At 39.9% G+C, this 16,231-nt stretch overlaps 1 protein-coding gene across 1 annotated transcript in view; it reads right to left on the reverse strand.

The window, feature by feature from the left end:
- The window catches only part of LOC141971320 (small ribosomal subunit protein uS5m-like), a 99,436-nt gene that overhangs the window by 13,893 nt on the left and 69,312 nt on the right, over positions 1–16,231 (reverse strand). Inside the window, 4 exon segments of the mRNA XM_074928639.1 lie at positions 58–120; positions 1,992–2,049; positions 3,145–3,191; positions 7,039–7,129. Of these exon segments, the coding sequence (XP_074784740.1) occupies positions 58–120; positions 1,992–2,049; positions 3,145–3,191; positions 7,039–7,129 (259 nt within the window).

Consider the following 16,231-nt stretch of genomic DNA (forward strand, 5'->3'; position numbering starts at 1 on the left):
AATAAATATCAGCCAGTAATTAATAAAACTCCAAAATTTCCAAGCAGCTTTAATTACCTTTGTTTTCCTTCTTCATGCGGATGGTTGTCCTTTTAAATTTCACTGTAATGTCGTGGTAAACTGGAGGAGAGGACAAAAAAGGCATTACAGCTAAATTCTTCCTTCTAGAAAAACTTTAGCTCAGCACATTTAAGGACTACCTTTCTTCTTCAGAACTGTGAACAGAAGTTTGTTTTACTCTCCTCTGAGTTCTTCAAAGAGATGGGTTAATCTAGGTAAATTTCTGGAATAGATTAGGTATGTTTACACATCTGTAAATACTATGTTACTATTATAAACAAAACCAAGCTTCACTTGAAAAATATGAAGTGTCTATGCCTCCAATAATCCTCATCTGGCTTTGAAATGAGCTCACATGATACAACTTAACCTTCCTCCTCATACTCAGATTTTTCTAACAATTCAGATTTTAACCTAAGATTTCCCCATAGGCTTCAGCATTCTTGGATGTTCCACACAGAATATTTACCATTCCAGTCTCTGTGCTTCTCTCTGCTTCAAAAGGAAGCCCAAACTCGTATCTTCTGGTGGGTGGCTGTTATATACATTTATATACATTTGATTCAGTGGCTCAGTCTCTGCATAGGAGATTCTAGCACTGCAATCAAGATGGCTCAGAGGACCTCTGTGTTAAGGAAAAGGAAAGCACAGTGGAAACACCACCAGTTTTTATTTAAATCCCCAATCTGTATGTGAAATAATAACGTTCAAGAAATAGACTCATGAGGATAACTGCAGTTTTGTATTTGTAAGCTGAAGTTTTATTATACTGAATATCTACACAAAGACTTGGTTAAATATTCTTATACTCTGTAAAGTACTATCTTTCAAAATTTTTCTGGAAGATAACTGAATCTTTGGTATACTGGTACCACGTCTGACATCAGAGAGGACTTGCATGGTATTAAATTGAATTAAGAAAACGCTACCATGAAACATCAGGCTGACTCCTCCCGCCCACATTCTCCCCAGCTGCTGGGCTTTGTCAGCATACATGGATTGAGTCAACAGGGAATCATCTCTCACATACAAAGGGGAAAAGCACAGAGGAGTTCACTGTAGAGAAGAGATGCTCAGACATTATCCTACTTCCTGAACTCAAACTGTGCCAGCAGATATTTCATCTTGCTACTACCCCCTTCCCCTGCCCCCAGTTTTAAAGAGCCTGAAATATTATGCATTAAGCATCTAGACTTTAAACACAGAATCATAGAATCAAATAGTTTGGGTCAGAAGGGACCTTTGTAGGTTATCTAGTCCAACCCCCCTGCAATAAGCAGGGGCATCTTCAACTGGATCTGGTAGCTGAGAGCCCCGTCCAGCCTGATCTTGAATGTCTCCAGGGATGGGGCACTTACCACCTCTCTGGGCAGCCTGATCCAGTGTTTAACCACCTCATTGTAAAAAATATCTTCCTTGCATCTAGTCTAAATATACCCTCTTTTAGTTTAAAACCATCACCCCTTGTCTTACTGCAACAGGCCCTACTAAAAAGTCTGTCCCCATCTTTTACAGCAAAGGCAGGAGACGAGAAAGGAGATCACTATCTCAGTATTTTAACAACATCTTGTATTATGTAATTTCAACTTTTCTTCATGGACTTTCCTACAACTGTTGATGCAAACCTGAGTGACAGTAAAGAGTAAACCACATATTCATTCCAGGTAATGGTAAATCATTTTGCACAGGGACTGACAGATTACCTACTCTGACATTACCACTGTCTAGCTAAAACAGTCTGGGGCTAAGATTACATGCAGCACGCTGAAGAATCAAAATCAGGCACGAAGAATGACACAATGTATCAGATCTGAAAGGTTTGTTAACATCTTTTTACACTTTGTAGCTAGTTTCAATCAGTTCCCCTTGGTACATTCAATGCTTACTGAAAGTTAAAGAATGAGTCTAAAAAAGAATATCGTAATACTTACTTGTGTGGTTCTGATACAGCTCTATAAAACGTAAGCAGCGTATTGCTTTATTCTTTGCCTAGGGAATAAAAGAAGAAAACATTTTTTCTTGAATTTTTCTGAAAAGTATTTGAAATTTACCATTGTTCAGTTAACTAGACAGAAAAAAAAATCAAGAAAGAAAACTTCAGAAGGTTTAGGTTTGCCACATCTAAACCATTTATTTTATGGAAATGAAAACGTCCTCTTTAAAGAATTGCTTTCTCCTGACAGATTTAATATTTAAAAGATTTCTCAATATGGTAACACCTTTATCAAACTTTGTGTGTTTTAGAATTGCTACTTTGATAGCTTAGTTGAGCATTACAACACAAACTAGATCGATGTAGATAGATAAGTAACATTTTGAAGTCTAGAGGAGTCTTAATAAGGTCATTATGCATGTGTAAGAGAAAGATTCGTACACGCTAACTGTACAAGCTGATTGTATGCTATATAGATATTGGAACAGGTGACCAAGGGGGAATAGGTATATGCCATAGAACAGGGAGTAGAAAGAAAATAAAGAGTGCATTAATGGAATCTCATTGCAGGGCAACCTCATTACATGTGTCCAAAGAACAATGGTGCTGGTAAGGGGTCTAGAGCGGCTAGGAGGTAACTGGGGTTGTTTAGCCTGGAGAAGACAAGGCTGAGAGGAGAGCTCATCGCTCTCTACAACTGCCTGAAAGGAGGATGGAGTGAGGTGGGTGTAGGTCCCTCCCCCCAAGTAACAAGCGGTAGGATGAGAGGAAACAGCCTCAAGTTGCACCAGGGGAGGTTTAGATTGGACATTATGAAAAATTTCTTCTCTGAGAGGGTTCTCAAGCATTGGAACAGGCTGGCCAGGGAAGTGGTTGAGTCACCATGCCTGGAGGTACTTAAAAGATGTGTAGATGTGGCACTTAGGGACATGGTTTAGTGGTGGACTTGGCAGTGTTAGGTTAGCGGCTGGACTCGATCTTAAGGGTCTTTTCCAACCTAAATGAGTCTATGATTATTTGTATCAAGATGGGCAAAACATGTACATGGACTTACTTCTTTTCATAGACTACAAAATATAGATTACTAAAAAAAAAAAGTGTAGGTACAAATTATTTGTGCTTGTCATCAAGCAACAATTCAGTCAACATACTTTTCGTAAAGCATTCATCCTGTCACCTGCTTTCCCCATCGCAAAACCTGCAAGACAGAAGAGAGTAATTTTATTACTGGGAAACAGATGAGGCAGGACCTTCAAGAAGCAAAGGGGGAAAAAACCAAAGAACTTCACAAACGCTTTTAGTATCTGTTATTTCCACTCCATTGCACAGATCATACTCAGAAAATGGTCCAGAGAAAACCACAGAAACCTCAGAAGTAAACAGTTTAGGAGTTATGAATACCTAACAACTGGATGCCAATTGCCTGTTGTCAAATGAAAACAAATAAGGCTTAAGTTATTTCTTTTGTGTATTTGTCCAGACTTGTTCCAAACAATTGAATAGCGGTGATGGCTTCAGGCAAAAAAAAGTCCAGTCTTCTGATTAAAAAGAAAGAAGGGAACAAAGAAAAAAAAAAGGAAGCTGATGCAGATACATCAATTACGTCTGTATAAAGAGTAGCTCCAAGACCCTAGAAGCAAACGAGGAGACCGGGTTTCTATTAATGAAATAGAGAATATGAAAAGAAGGTTTAGCAGAATAGTGCATTTACAATAAATGTATGCTTGTAGAACAGAGGAAAAACAGACTGCCGGTTTACAAACTGTTACCTAATTCTCTCTGAACCCTCAGACCTACTCCTATTTACCAGGTCAACTGTGGTAGCAATGAAAAGATTTCACAGCAGTCCTGGAGTATTTGCAGTCAGCTCAGAGCAGGGCAGCAGCTGACTGTACGGAATGAATAAGAGGACGTGACAACCATTTTTACAAACTGTAGTCCAACAATGTCAAGGTAGACTGAATTAAAATTATTTAACTTCAAATCAGGAGATCTAGCTTGTTTGGTCCTTTGATGTTTCTGTTGTGTCAGCTGGGGCTGTAGGTTACCTGTATCTAAAAGCCTAATTCAAAAAATAATGGGATTGGAACCACTGGCCAACACCAACTCACTAATTTCAGGCAGACATTACAGGAGAAATGGGCTGGAAAAGATCTAGGAAAGAAATACCATCCCAACTATTGTGGTGCTGTGAAAGAAGCAGACAGAGAGGGTAGTGTCTGCTATCAGCTACTTCTTGAGACAGCTTTCCCCATGCCTGCACCCAGAAGTCTCTGTCACTTTCCAACTCCTGCACAAGAAAATGCAAGGAAACTGTAGTATTCTTTTAAACACACGCACAGAGCACAATAGCAGTGCATTAATAGTGTGAAGTGACACAATAGATTAGAAAATGCCACAAATGAGGTCGCCTGGGCAACCTCAATTCAATCATTCAGTACATACAGATTAAAGTGATAATGTATTTCATGAAAAAGCTTTTCAGAGAGGAGGTACGAAGAATTTTTCAGAGTAACATATGATTCTGTTGGAGAACCACACCTTCCGCTACATATAAATTTTCCTCCCCTCCAAACTGTAATTAAAATTGAGGAACAGCTCTGGATTTGAATCTTTCACATAAATGAAGTTCTGCAAAACTACAGAAATAGAGTTGTCTTATCAAAGCTCCCACATACAGCCCATCATCAGAGATATCTATTCAGCTCATAATAAAAGATTATTTACAGCCAAAAGGTAGATGCTCTGCATATATACTGAAAGCAGGATTTTCTTTACTAGAGTCATATAGCAATGCAAATGCAATTTCCTGTACACTATATACACAATATATGTCATATTCTTGCCTCCCGATACAGGTAGGAATTCTCTATTATTTAGATTATATTATTTGGATTATTTACTTCACAGCTATTAATTTTCTGGTTTTTTAGCTGATTCTTCTTTTAATCCTTTACAGCTGTCTTATCTCTAAGTCTATTTGGGGCCTAACCAAATTTTAATATACATCGGTTTGTATCCACCAGAGAATGCATGAAAACTATCTCCTTATGGAGAAAAACTTAGCACACTCAAGAGTGCTTCTTAAATAAAACTTAATCCTGCAACAAAAAAAGGTCTTTAGCTCCTGGTATCTGAGAACTGAGCGAAAGATAAACACTATCTCCTCAACAGAACTGGAAATAAGCAAGAAACTCACTGGTGTACAGGGTAGCTGCATAGTGCCTTTATGCTGGGATATAGGGTTATTTAATCCAAGTTAGATGCTGCACTGAGATGGTTTGATTGCTTCTAGACATAGCTTGGTCATCACTACCCTGCACACATAACCATGCTTATAGCTCTGTTACAAGGAAATCACAACTAAACGGAATGCCTCTAACCAGTATTCTTTCTCCTGCTGGAGAAGAAAACGAAAAAGGTCTCTTTTCACAGCTTGTATTATACGATCCCTCGTAATTTTACATTTCTTTTGATTTGTCTGCCGTGCTTTAAACCCAGAGGTCAACTAAGCACCACACAGTTCACTCCCTCCCCCTCAGGGATGGGGAGGAAAAAATAAAACAAAAGGCTTGGGGATCAAGACAAGGGCAGGGAGGGATGAGTCACCCATTATGGTCATGGGCAAGATTCCATTGGGGAAGAAACAAACATCAATTTAATTTGAACACCAGCATCACCAGCACTAAAACAATCAGAGCAGGACAGTGAGAAATACAACCACGTCTTAAAAGCACCTTCCCCCACCTCTCCCTTCTTCCCGGGCTCAGCTTTGTTCCTGATTTCTCTACCTCCTCCCTGCCAGCAGCACAGGGGGGCAGGGGATGGAGATTGCAGTCAGTCCATCACCTGTTGTCTCTACTGCTTCCCTCCTCAAGGGGAGGACTCCTCACACTCTTCCCCTGCTCCAGCACGGGTCCTTCCCACAGGCTGCAGTCCTTCAGGAACAGATTGCTCCAGTGTGGACTTCCCTCAGAATCCCGGCCTTTGGGTACAGCCACCTCCTCTGGTGCGGGGTCCTTGATGGGCTGCAGGAGGGCATCTGCTCCACCAGTGACCTCCATGGGTGCAGGGGCACAGCCTGCCCTCACACGATGGGCTATAGGGTAGTCGCTGCTCTGGCACACCTCCCTCTCTTCCTTCTTTCTTCCACTGACCTCAGTGTTTGCAGAGGTGTCTCCTTTACAACTCCTCCTCAAAACTCCAACTCCTCCTCCCAGGTTCCTGTTCTTAAATATGTTATCTCAGAGGCACAGCCACCGTCGCTAACTGGCCCAGCCCTGGCCAGAGGTGGGTCAGACTTGGAGCTGGGGGAGCTTCAAGAGGCCACCTCTGTAGCCCCCTACCCTGCTACCAAAACCCCACCACACATCCTATTTATTTTATGCTGTAGACAGCATTTCCATGGTTCGACTTCAAACTGCTTGCTGAAGAGACTGTTATAAAGAGTCATAATGAAAAAAGCCTACAAATGGGTCAAGCCACAGATCACTATGAGACCAGACTCAAAGGGCTCGAGTTTCCAGGGCCCCTGGAATTTGCAGGTGCCTGGTTCTTTTGTTTTGTAGTTGTTTACTCTTGAAAGTAAACAACTATACTCTGCGGCTAGGTGAAACAAATGCAGATATGTGTGACTGAATACTTTCAGGCTTTGATTTTTTTTAAACATAAACAGTATCAACAGTAAAATGAACAGTGCACAGGAAAGCACACATGATCCCTTCTGGTAGGTTCGACCTGTGGTTAGTTCTATCTCTCTAGAGTTAAACAAAACATTTTTTCCCACTGGATAATATATGCTCCCAAACTAATCACATTACTACTTTTTCCAACTTCTTTTTTTATATAAAACAGTGTCCAAACTAATACATACCTGATTTGATTATAAAGCTTACTTTTATAAATGAAATTCAAAATTCTTACAGACATTTCAATACTGGCCAGTGGGAAAAAGGGTAAATTTTCTTTAAGTCATCACAGCTCCTGAAGTCCTATTACAAACAATGATTACTTTGGCATCTTTTACAATCAGAAAACACACATACCTGCAGCCCCTTTACCATTTCCAATAGCCACTAAGGCACGTATTGATCTTTTTCTGCCTTCCTTTGCCTTCATACAAAACACATTTTTCACCTGAAGAAAAAAACCACAAAGGATCTTGTTATGGCACAGTCCAATTGTTTTGTTTTTTTAAAGAGAGCCAGTTTACCAAAAAAGGAATTAGAGGTCTGATGAAACCTCACAATATATACTGTCTTTGTCAGTGGGCATCATCTACAGTGGGACACTGGTTTCAAGGCATCAAATACGTAAAGGCTGCAAAAAAAAATCTATACTCAGACACAGAATTTACTTCAGTACAGTTTCATTAAAACTGTTTACCTGCACAACAGCTAATGCTCTAATGCCACTAGCTTCATGTGTGACTTCAATCGTGATGAAAAAACATGGGAAAAAATTGTAAGTGACATTACTATCACACTGCGCCCTCACATTTTAACTCATTTTAGAAGCACTCTCAGGAATTGCTCAAGGCATGTTTTGGCTTTACATGGGTTAAAATTTACCATTGAAATCTACCTGCAGACTGCAGAAGGTAGTCTTGTTATTGAGATGACAGCAGCTAAAAAGAAAACTTCATTTAAGAGAGGGGAAGAAGAAAATGCTATTTCATTCCTCAGACTAGAAAGGTTTACAGAAACTGCAAGAAATCCAAGCAGAGATGCAAGAATGCTGTTTAATTTGGAGGGGGGGGGGGGGGGGGAATATAACAACTGGGGAAACTGGTAACCTTATGGTTAGCATTCTGGAAATCTAAATTTGCTTTTGCTTCTGCGACATACTCCCCTACTTGACTATAGGCAAATCACTGCTTTATAGTCTCCCACCTTAAATCGTCTAATATGTAATCTGAGATGCTTTATCCATTTAGCTCCTGTTCTATTTTCCTTAGTTTTGTTTCTACGTTAAAATATATGTTTATTTAAATACAGACATATATAGTTTATATACTGTATATAACATAGAAACTATATAAAAATATAATATATAGCATATAAAAACATATATATATACATATAAAATACCATACTAGATATTGTTTGACTGTGCCAATATCTGTCTCTCAGAATTACCAGTCAAAAGATAAAATTTACTTCATGGCTCATTTCTGCCCTTCCTCTCAAATGCAACAGGATCTAATTTCTTGAAGTCTCTACATGATTTCCATAAATTACAGTAATAGTTAAATTAAACATGCATTGTTAATACATGAATCAAGCAGTGCTCCCCTCTTTTCCATATATGTAATTCTTCAGTAATCTAGTCTGGCTGTAGTATACATCTGGAAGTAGATTATTATAAAATGTTTGGTCATGGCTTCAACATTCTTACAGAAATTAAAGAAACCTCAAAAAATTCCACTTACATCACTAAGTACAGATTAGGAATGAATGCTTCTGAAAAATTCCACCTTGCTTTCCATTAAAATAAAGATGCTGTTAAATTCAAGGTGTATATATATTCTAAAGAGCACTTTGAAGAAATATCAGCTTTACTAATTGCTTATGCCAAGATATTTTTCTTTTTGCAATATTATTGCTTACAAGAACAAGCTAAAAAAAACAAACCCCCTAAGACAGAAGTGCTTGTGGAAATAGGTTATTTACAGAAAATGCAAAATAACGATGAAAGAAAAGAGAGTGAAGTAGAGTGATCTCCCCGGGAGCATCAAGAGCATATTTTTGCTTTGCACATACTTTTGTCTTCTGTTACCAATATGAATGTACTTGTACAAGAAAAAAGTTAGCATGCGTATTGTCAAAAATAAAGGACATGATGTTTGTAGAAGTCTACTCAAGAATTATTTTTCTCCCTTCCCAGAAGGTGGCAATAAAGACACATACAATGAGCTTCACCAGAAGCCTTCCTAGAAGCCTTCCTAAAACTGTTCTTGTCAGCTGTTACTGAGCAGCTCTGAAGGAAAATGTGTTCGGTCACCCACCACAATCAGCGCTATTTCATCTCCCCTGAAATGCTGTGAAGGCCTTTCAAGCTTGATAATGTACACAGGCAGCCATGACTGCTAGAAAACAGTGTCCTTAAATTCTCCCCACCACAGCCCCATGCCTCCTCACATCAAAGAAAGCAGTGCTCTTCTAGAGCATGCTCAGCGATGCTTAGAAAGCCTATCATTAAACTGCACTGGAATTAATCAATACACAATGAACAACGTGCCACTTTTAAAACAGCATGACCTCTGAAAAGTGACAGAAGCTAAGACAAGTACCCCTATTTACTAAATTGCCACTCAAGCTAGATTTAAAAACAATTTTAAAAATTTCAAAACAGATGCATGCTCAACCTTAATCACAGTGTACCTCAAATCGACTGTCTCTCTGTATCCATTATCCAGTGGTAATAATGCAAATTCAGCTTTCTTTTGAGACCTGAGGGAAGACCAGCATCTCTCAAAAACAAAATGAAACCACAGTTTCAAAGGCAGAACTGAAAGTGCGGAAACTGGCTACAGTCAGAGACAGGCTGCTAAAGGTTATTATGATTTCAAGTACTCAGCAGTTATTGCACTCGTTAGAAAAAGGTAAAAACCCAACACTCCGCTTTGTTCTTGCAAAAACGGAATGAATGACAGGCCAAACTGATTGCACCTGGATAGTCCTCCTTCCAAGAATGATATTCTAGTCATGATTTTGAGGAACCTGGCGCTTCTAGGCCCCACTCTTGACACTGCTATTCTTTTGCTGCTGTTATGCGGAAGAGAATGTCTGCACAGGCTGCTCCCCTCCTGGCATAAGAACCTCTGGTCCCAGTACTCCTCTAAGGTGCAAGGTGAGACGAGATAAAATGAGAGCAGGATACAGTGCTGGAATAAAAGCACTTCCATGCAAATGAGCCTAGAGAGGCTCGGAGACATAGCTAGAAGGCTTGTGAAGCCAGTTACCCAAAAGAATTGAGTAATAAACTTGTGAACAAAAATCAAGCCCATGTTAGCTAGATCATGTCCATATCAGCCTTCTTTGTGAAAACCACCAAAGGCAAAGCAGATGTGCACCACAGTGACAGAACATCTCCCAGTTGTAAGTTAAACCTACCGTACCTAAAAATCAGAAATTGCACAAGCCAGCTGGAGGGCAGAACTAGTACTGCTGACAAATGACAAGGGTGTCACATGGTTCCCCTGAAAGCATGCAAGTGGTGGGCAGTAGCGAGGGTAGTGCTTCAGAAGGTGGCAAATTAGCCTGTTTTCAGCTCTGATTATGAAGATGTGGCCTTCTCAAGGAACAGCTAGCTAGTGAATTTATCAGTTCATGATGATGGATTGAAGCTAACTCCAGCACAGCCCCGTGAGGAGCCAAACCAGGCATCTCTTTCCTTCAGTCTGTAATTTTGGTGCCCCTGCCTGCCTTTGTGCTCCTCTGGTCTGTGGTTATGGCTCTCCTGTGATGGTCCCGGGAGGAGTGCTGGCAGGGTGTTACTTGGGTTCCTCTACTTCTGCACTCCTTCCTGTGTGTGTAGACAGGCCTTTTATCACATAACCCAACAGTCAGTACTCTCTCCATCTTGGTCATCAGTAGAATAAATAAAGTACTTCTCTCAAAGAAGAATTTGATTCAGTAGCTATAACCTCTGAGAAGCAGGAAGATTAGAACCAACCATCCTATTCACTGTGCATCCATCCCCTCAGGGCACAGTTAAGTGGAGTCTTTGTAACTGCAATACAGAAAATAATAATTTGTACTCCTCTACCGCTCACTCAGAAAAAAAGCTGAAAGTTTGTGACCAGATACTTGAAGTATTTTTCATATGGGCTGACTCATAACTCTGGAATAAACCCCAAGTGCATTTCTCATCCAAGTTAGTAATGAGCCCTATCTGCAGAGAAACTATTGACTAAACCATGTTTAGTGCTGATAGTTTTGCCCTGTCTATGTGTGAAATTCTCACTTTTATAACTCACTAGGAAAAAAAAACCCACAACATAGCTCAAGTGCCCTACCAACATAGTATGTGTCTAAATGTGCCTTCATACTAGAGCTCACATCTGAGTATATATCCTTTGGATTAATCCCACAATAATGCATGCTCAAAGCCACACTACATCTGAAATGGCTTTGTTTCTTTTTCAAAAGATGATCCATAATCATGCTGAATTATAATTCATTTAAAAGCTTATGAATGTTCCAAATGCTGATTATTTCATTCATATAGGCTGACAGGTAAAGAGATAACAAGATTTAATAAGTTAATCAACAAAATCAGTTGAATTGGTTAGGGTTTTGAGAACTCCAAGAATATCAGAAATAAATTCTAGTGCACAGCTCTGACCTCTCATTCTTTTCTGTGACAAATAGCTTCAGGTGCTACCTTAAAAACTGACTGAAATTTTCACTGTCAGTGTAAAGACACTGTCAGTATCATCCAGGGAACAAAAAACTTCCCTGTAGTTCTAAAAGCAAAATCTAGAGCTCCAATACCCCAAAAGTACTTGGAGCCAACATCTCATTTGATGTAGATTATTACTCAGAGAATATTCTGTATACCATATAATTTTTCAGTCAAGGACGTCAAACAATGGATCTCAGATACTGTAATTTCATGCAGCATGTTCTTTTCACAAACTTTTTTTGTTGCACCCTTTGCAAAAACAGTAACTTCCAACTACTTATAAAAAGAAACAAAGGTTTTAGATCGAGTAAGGAATATTTTTTTTGTCACTGTAGCAGGCCTACAGAGATTAACTCTGTGGTCTTAAATCAAACATGTACTGGTGGGTTTTTTGCTACTTTGTGGAAAGATGAAACTATGGCCTTATATTCTATTAACAATCCCCTGCTGTGCCTAGACAATTTGTTCAGTGGATGCAGAACAAATGACTATAGAGTGATACAGTTAAGAAGTTTTTCTGTGTTCATATTCCTTCCAGTTACATGCACTTTGTGACAATACATTTAGAAATACTTAAGACAAGGTCCTTTGTATTATTTTGACCCAACAAACCTGTTTTTCTGACTTAACCCCTGCCTTCCACATGCCAACATAAAGCTACTGTTCCTAAGGCAAGTCAATTTTTGATGGCTTAGTAAAGAAAGCCTAGTGGTTCCTACTGTCACTATCCCTGAACAGTCCCAGAAAAGAATGAGAGTCCCCATACAACCAGTCTTCTCTACTGCCTCACTGGTATTTGTTGCAGGCTGAATTCAGATGATTAAATAAGTACAGGTGACATTCAACTGCAAGAAAATAAACACTGAAACTTCTGCTAATCTTTTCCAGGTATGAATAGTGACTGTTCACTCTACTCCTGCTCAGATTTTGGCTAACCACAGCTCATGTTAAGGCCTGATGTAAGCTGGGAGCAGCTCCATTAGGTGAGAGCAACACAGAGGCAAACACAAGGCCAGGAAGGGCTAAAGGTCCTTATGCAGTCACTGCCACCTACAGCTTACTGTCCCCTGCAGCCATCCTCCTTGAGTACTGATTGTCTGGCAGTTTCTTCAGAACCCCCTAACTCCTGGCAACGGTACAGACCAAACTTCCAAGCTGGACGGTATAAATGCCAGCTTACCCCAAACGATTTTGAAGTGGATCCAACAGCAGCTGGACTGCTGAGACTTTTGTGCTTCCCAGTGTGATACAGGGGGTGCCCACACCATGACAAGAGGAGCAAGAATGAGCACTCTTACTGTTGGTTTGGCAACTGTTTTGCTCACAGATGTGCGAATTACAAGTTGCAAGTAACGAGTTATGATTTGAGAACTTTTGAGTTAGAAGCCTCATAAATTAAGTGATGTGCTAGTGAATTCACATTTTAGACTAGTCAGTACAAAGGGGACTGAGTGCTTGTTTGATGTGTGTGTTTTCCTTCCTAGTAAGCAAATTTGAGTGATCCAAACAGACCGTGACAAGCACACCTAACACAACCTGCACAACATCAGATGCAAGTTGTGCAGACTCTGATCAGAAAACTGCTTTTTTTCCAATTGTTCTCTTCAGTCTTGCTTCTCCAAAATGCCATATGACAGTTGGAAGTAAATGCTGCATCCAAACAGGTCTCAGACAATCAAAAAAGAAGCATGCTTGAATCCAGCTGAATGTCTGCAGAAAACAGGTGAAGAACAAGCAAACTTCACTTGACAGAAAAAGCCAGCTTTAAGAAATTACAGGTTTTGCATGAAGTCTTGCACATCAGGACTCGTATATGAGCTACCAATACTACGACACAACTTTGAGGCATACCCAATCTCAAGTCAATTCAACTAAGAAAAAAGTCTGCAAAGAATACTACTGGAGGTAACATGCAAAAAAAAAGAGACTTAGGAGAGAGCCCAGAATCTGGCTTCATATACCACACACTATTTTGATTACAAGGCAAAAAGTATTGCTTCTCAAAGGCCTTCTGTAGAGTTCATCATTAACTCGATTCCTGGGAAAATACAATCCGTGTGCTTTTCAGAATATCCACTCAATTATCCACTCAACACAATTTACTTTGACTGATGCTAAGGAAGAACCAGTTAGTTATTTTAACTATGAAAGTGTTAGAAAGTAAAACCAGCCAAACAAAAACCACACAAAGACCCAAAAGAAAAAGGTCCACATACAGTTTTACACACAGCATAAGAAAGAATGAGAGATAACCCTGGACTAAAATAGCAACATAAAATGATTTTGTATTTTAAGGACCAGAAAAGGTAATATCAACATCCCAGTACCCAGCCCATGACATATGAAGCTCTGTATATAAACCAAAGCGACGGTGTACTTACATCTGCAGAAAGCAGCTTTTGCTTTAAGGACAGCATCAGTGTCTTCATGCTGCTGCCTTTTGCACCATTTTCTCTGTAGAAATTGAGTGCACTGCCTGACCAGAACTTCTTTAGCAAGTCTATACCTTTTTCTAATTTAATACTCAAGCAGAAATCAGCAGGGTTTTTTGTTTAAAAACTATAGCACCATATGCTAACCATCTGGTTGAAAAAGAGAACTATTCTGACACTAGAAAGGTTGCACTGACAGTTACAATAGGGCCATGCCTGCACAAAATTCTTCAAGTCAAGTCACCTTTATTAAAAACACGTAACAAAAAAAGCATGAATGTAACTGTGGTGGACGGAGGAAGCAAGCAGCCGATTCAATGTGAATGACAGAGCAAGCTTCAACTTTATTGAAAGAAATCACACCTTATATAAGCACTCTACAATAATCATGCATACTACTCACAAATCTATTGGATACATGTAAAAAGCTACATTATAATATCCCAGCCCCTTGTGGCATTTCAGGTATGTCACAACATCTTCCCTCTTCTGGCCTGCCTTCTTTCCCAAGGTTGTTTACCATCACACTCAAGGCCATTGTGTACCTCAGTTTCTCTCTTTGTTAACGCAACAGTCCTTTGTTAGCATAACTGTGCCCTGAATCTCTTTCCTTTTATCATAACTGTACCCTGGGTTTTTTCCTTTGTTTACCTCAGATGGCTGTAATCAGGTCCTGCACAGACCCATGACCTTGTTCTGCAAGCCATTCTCCAACAACTCCCCCTTTTTCTTTTTGTGCAGGCTGCACCAGCATAAATTCAGTAATATTTCTCATCATACAATATATGCTATTTTAATAATTACTACAATCAATAATACTATTCCTAACCACCGCAATAAACTGTCAAAGGTACCCTATTAAGTACAAAGCATCCCATGCTACCCATATTTAAGGGATATGACTAAATAGTACAAAAATAAAGAGTAAGGAAAATACGGTACTAACATTCAGATCAGCAATTGCTAGGGAACCCTGGATACAGCGAGAATTTAGAGTGCCCTTCCTCACAAACTGGAAACCCTACGTGATGCGTCCATCCGTAGCTGAGGCATCCAAAGTCGCTGCAAGCAGGTCCAGCCTTCAAAGTAACAGGCCAAAATAACTGGCAACTTTCTTTGAGCGGAAACATCTGATTTCATTCTCCTGTTGGGTTCCACCTGGAGCCTGGCCAGTACTCCAGGGGGAAAAGGAGTTGCAATTACTGCTAGCATTTTCTCTTAAAGGAATTGGCAACTATAGTGTAGTTTGTTCTGTTGCAGTAGCAAACATTACCGAGACATTCTGCTTAAATGATCAGTCGAAGAGATCGCAAACTGTCAGCACAGGGGCACTCACAGCACCCACAGCTGGATCCTGAGTGCTGGCTGCCTCTCACCCTCAGGTGTGGTTGCACACACCTTGTTGGTGACCATTGGAGATGAGACCTGTGAAGACACAAGCATAACTTCTTCCCCAGGTTATTAAAGGAAATGGTCCTTCCCAGTTGCCCCTTTCTAGGTTTTTGTTAACACTTGAGCCTTACTTTGGATTTCTTGTTGATCTGGTATCTGTGATGAAAAAACAACACAATATTGGTGGCACCGTGAGACAGGGGAAATGTTTAAAAGGTTTGAAGAGATGGAGTCTTTCTGGTATTCAGGGCAAGTTGATAAAGAAAATTGTTTTTTGTATTGCCCTGGCATTCTTGTGGAAAAAATGCGTGCGTTTTACAGCAGAGCATATGGTTGACCTGGAGCCAAGATCTCTCCCCCCTTTTTGTTTTTGCAAAAGCGCTTTCAAGGTTTGGTGTGCTCTTTTTACGATGGTTTGTCCCGTGGGGGAATGCAGTATACTTGCGATGCTTGTCTGTTTGAGAGTATCTGTAAATCATTTAAAGTCTTAATAACAGTTTTAAGTTGTTGCAGGACAATACACACAGGTGATTCAGTCTACAAGGTTAGTGTCAGGGTGGGTTTCAGGGTGGGTTGTGCTACAGTGGTGATTAAGACAAATTTGATCCAATTTGAGTTCCTCATTGAGTCATACAGTCATGACCCCAAAACGCAATAGGGGTTTTCCAATATAAATGGATGAATATTTGCTACCCAATTTTCTGGGCCTCTTACATGAATGAGATCCTTGCTTTAAATTGTTACAGCATGACACCAACCCTGAAAAGCATCTGAGTTACCGGAGCTAACAGCCAATCTGCTCACAGATATTATGGTTACATCTGCACCAGCATCTAAAATGCCTGTCAGCTCAACAGATTTTTCAGTTTTAACGAGAGTACATTTTACCAGAAATTAACCTTGTGTCACTGTTTTAGTCCAAAAATATTTAAGGGGTACCTGCTGACCTAAATCCTGAGTAATTGCGGCTTCTTGGTATACTATTAGGGGGAGCTGCAGTAAAATA

The sequence above is a fragment of the Athene noctua genome, chromosome 1 (assembly GCF_965140245.1).
Source record: "Athene noctua chromosome 1, bAthNoc1.hap1.1, whole genome shotgun sequence".
NCBI classification, from domain to species: Eukaryota; Metazoa; Chordata; class Aves; order Strigiformes; family Strigidae; genus Athene; species Athene noctua.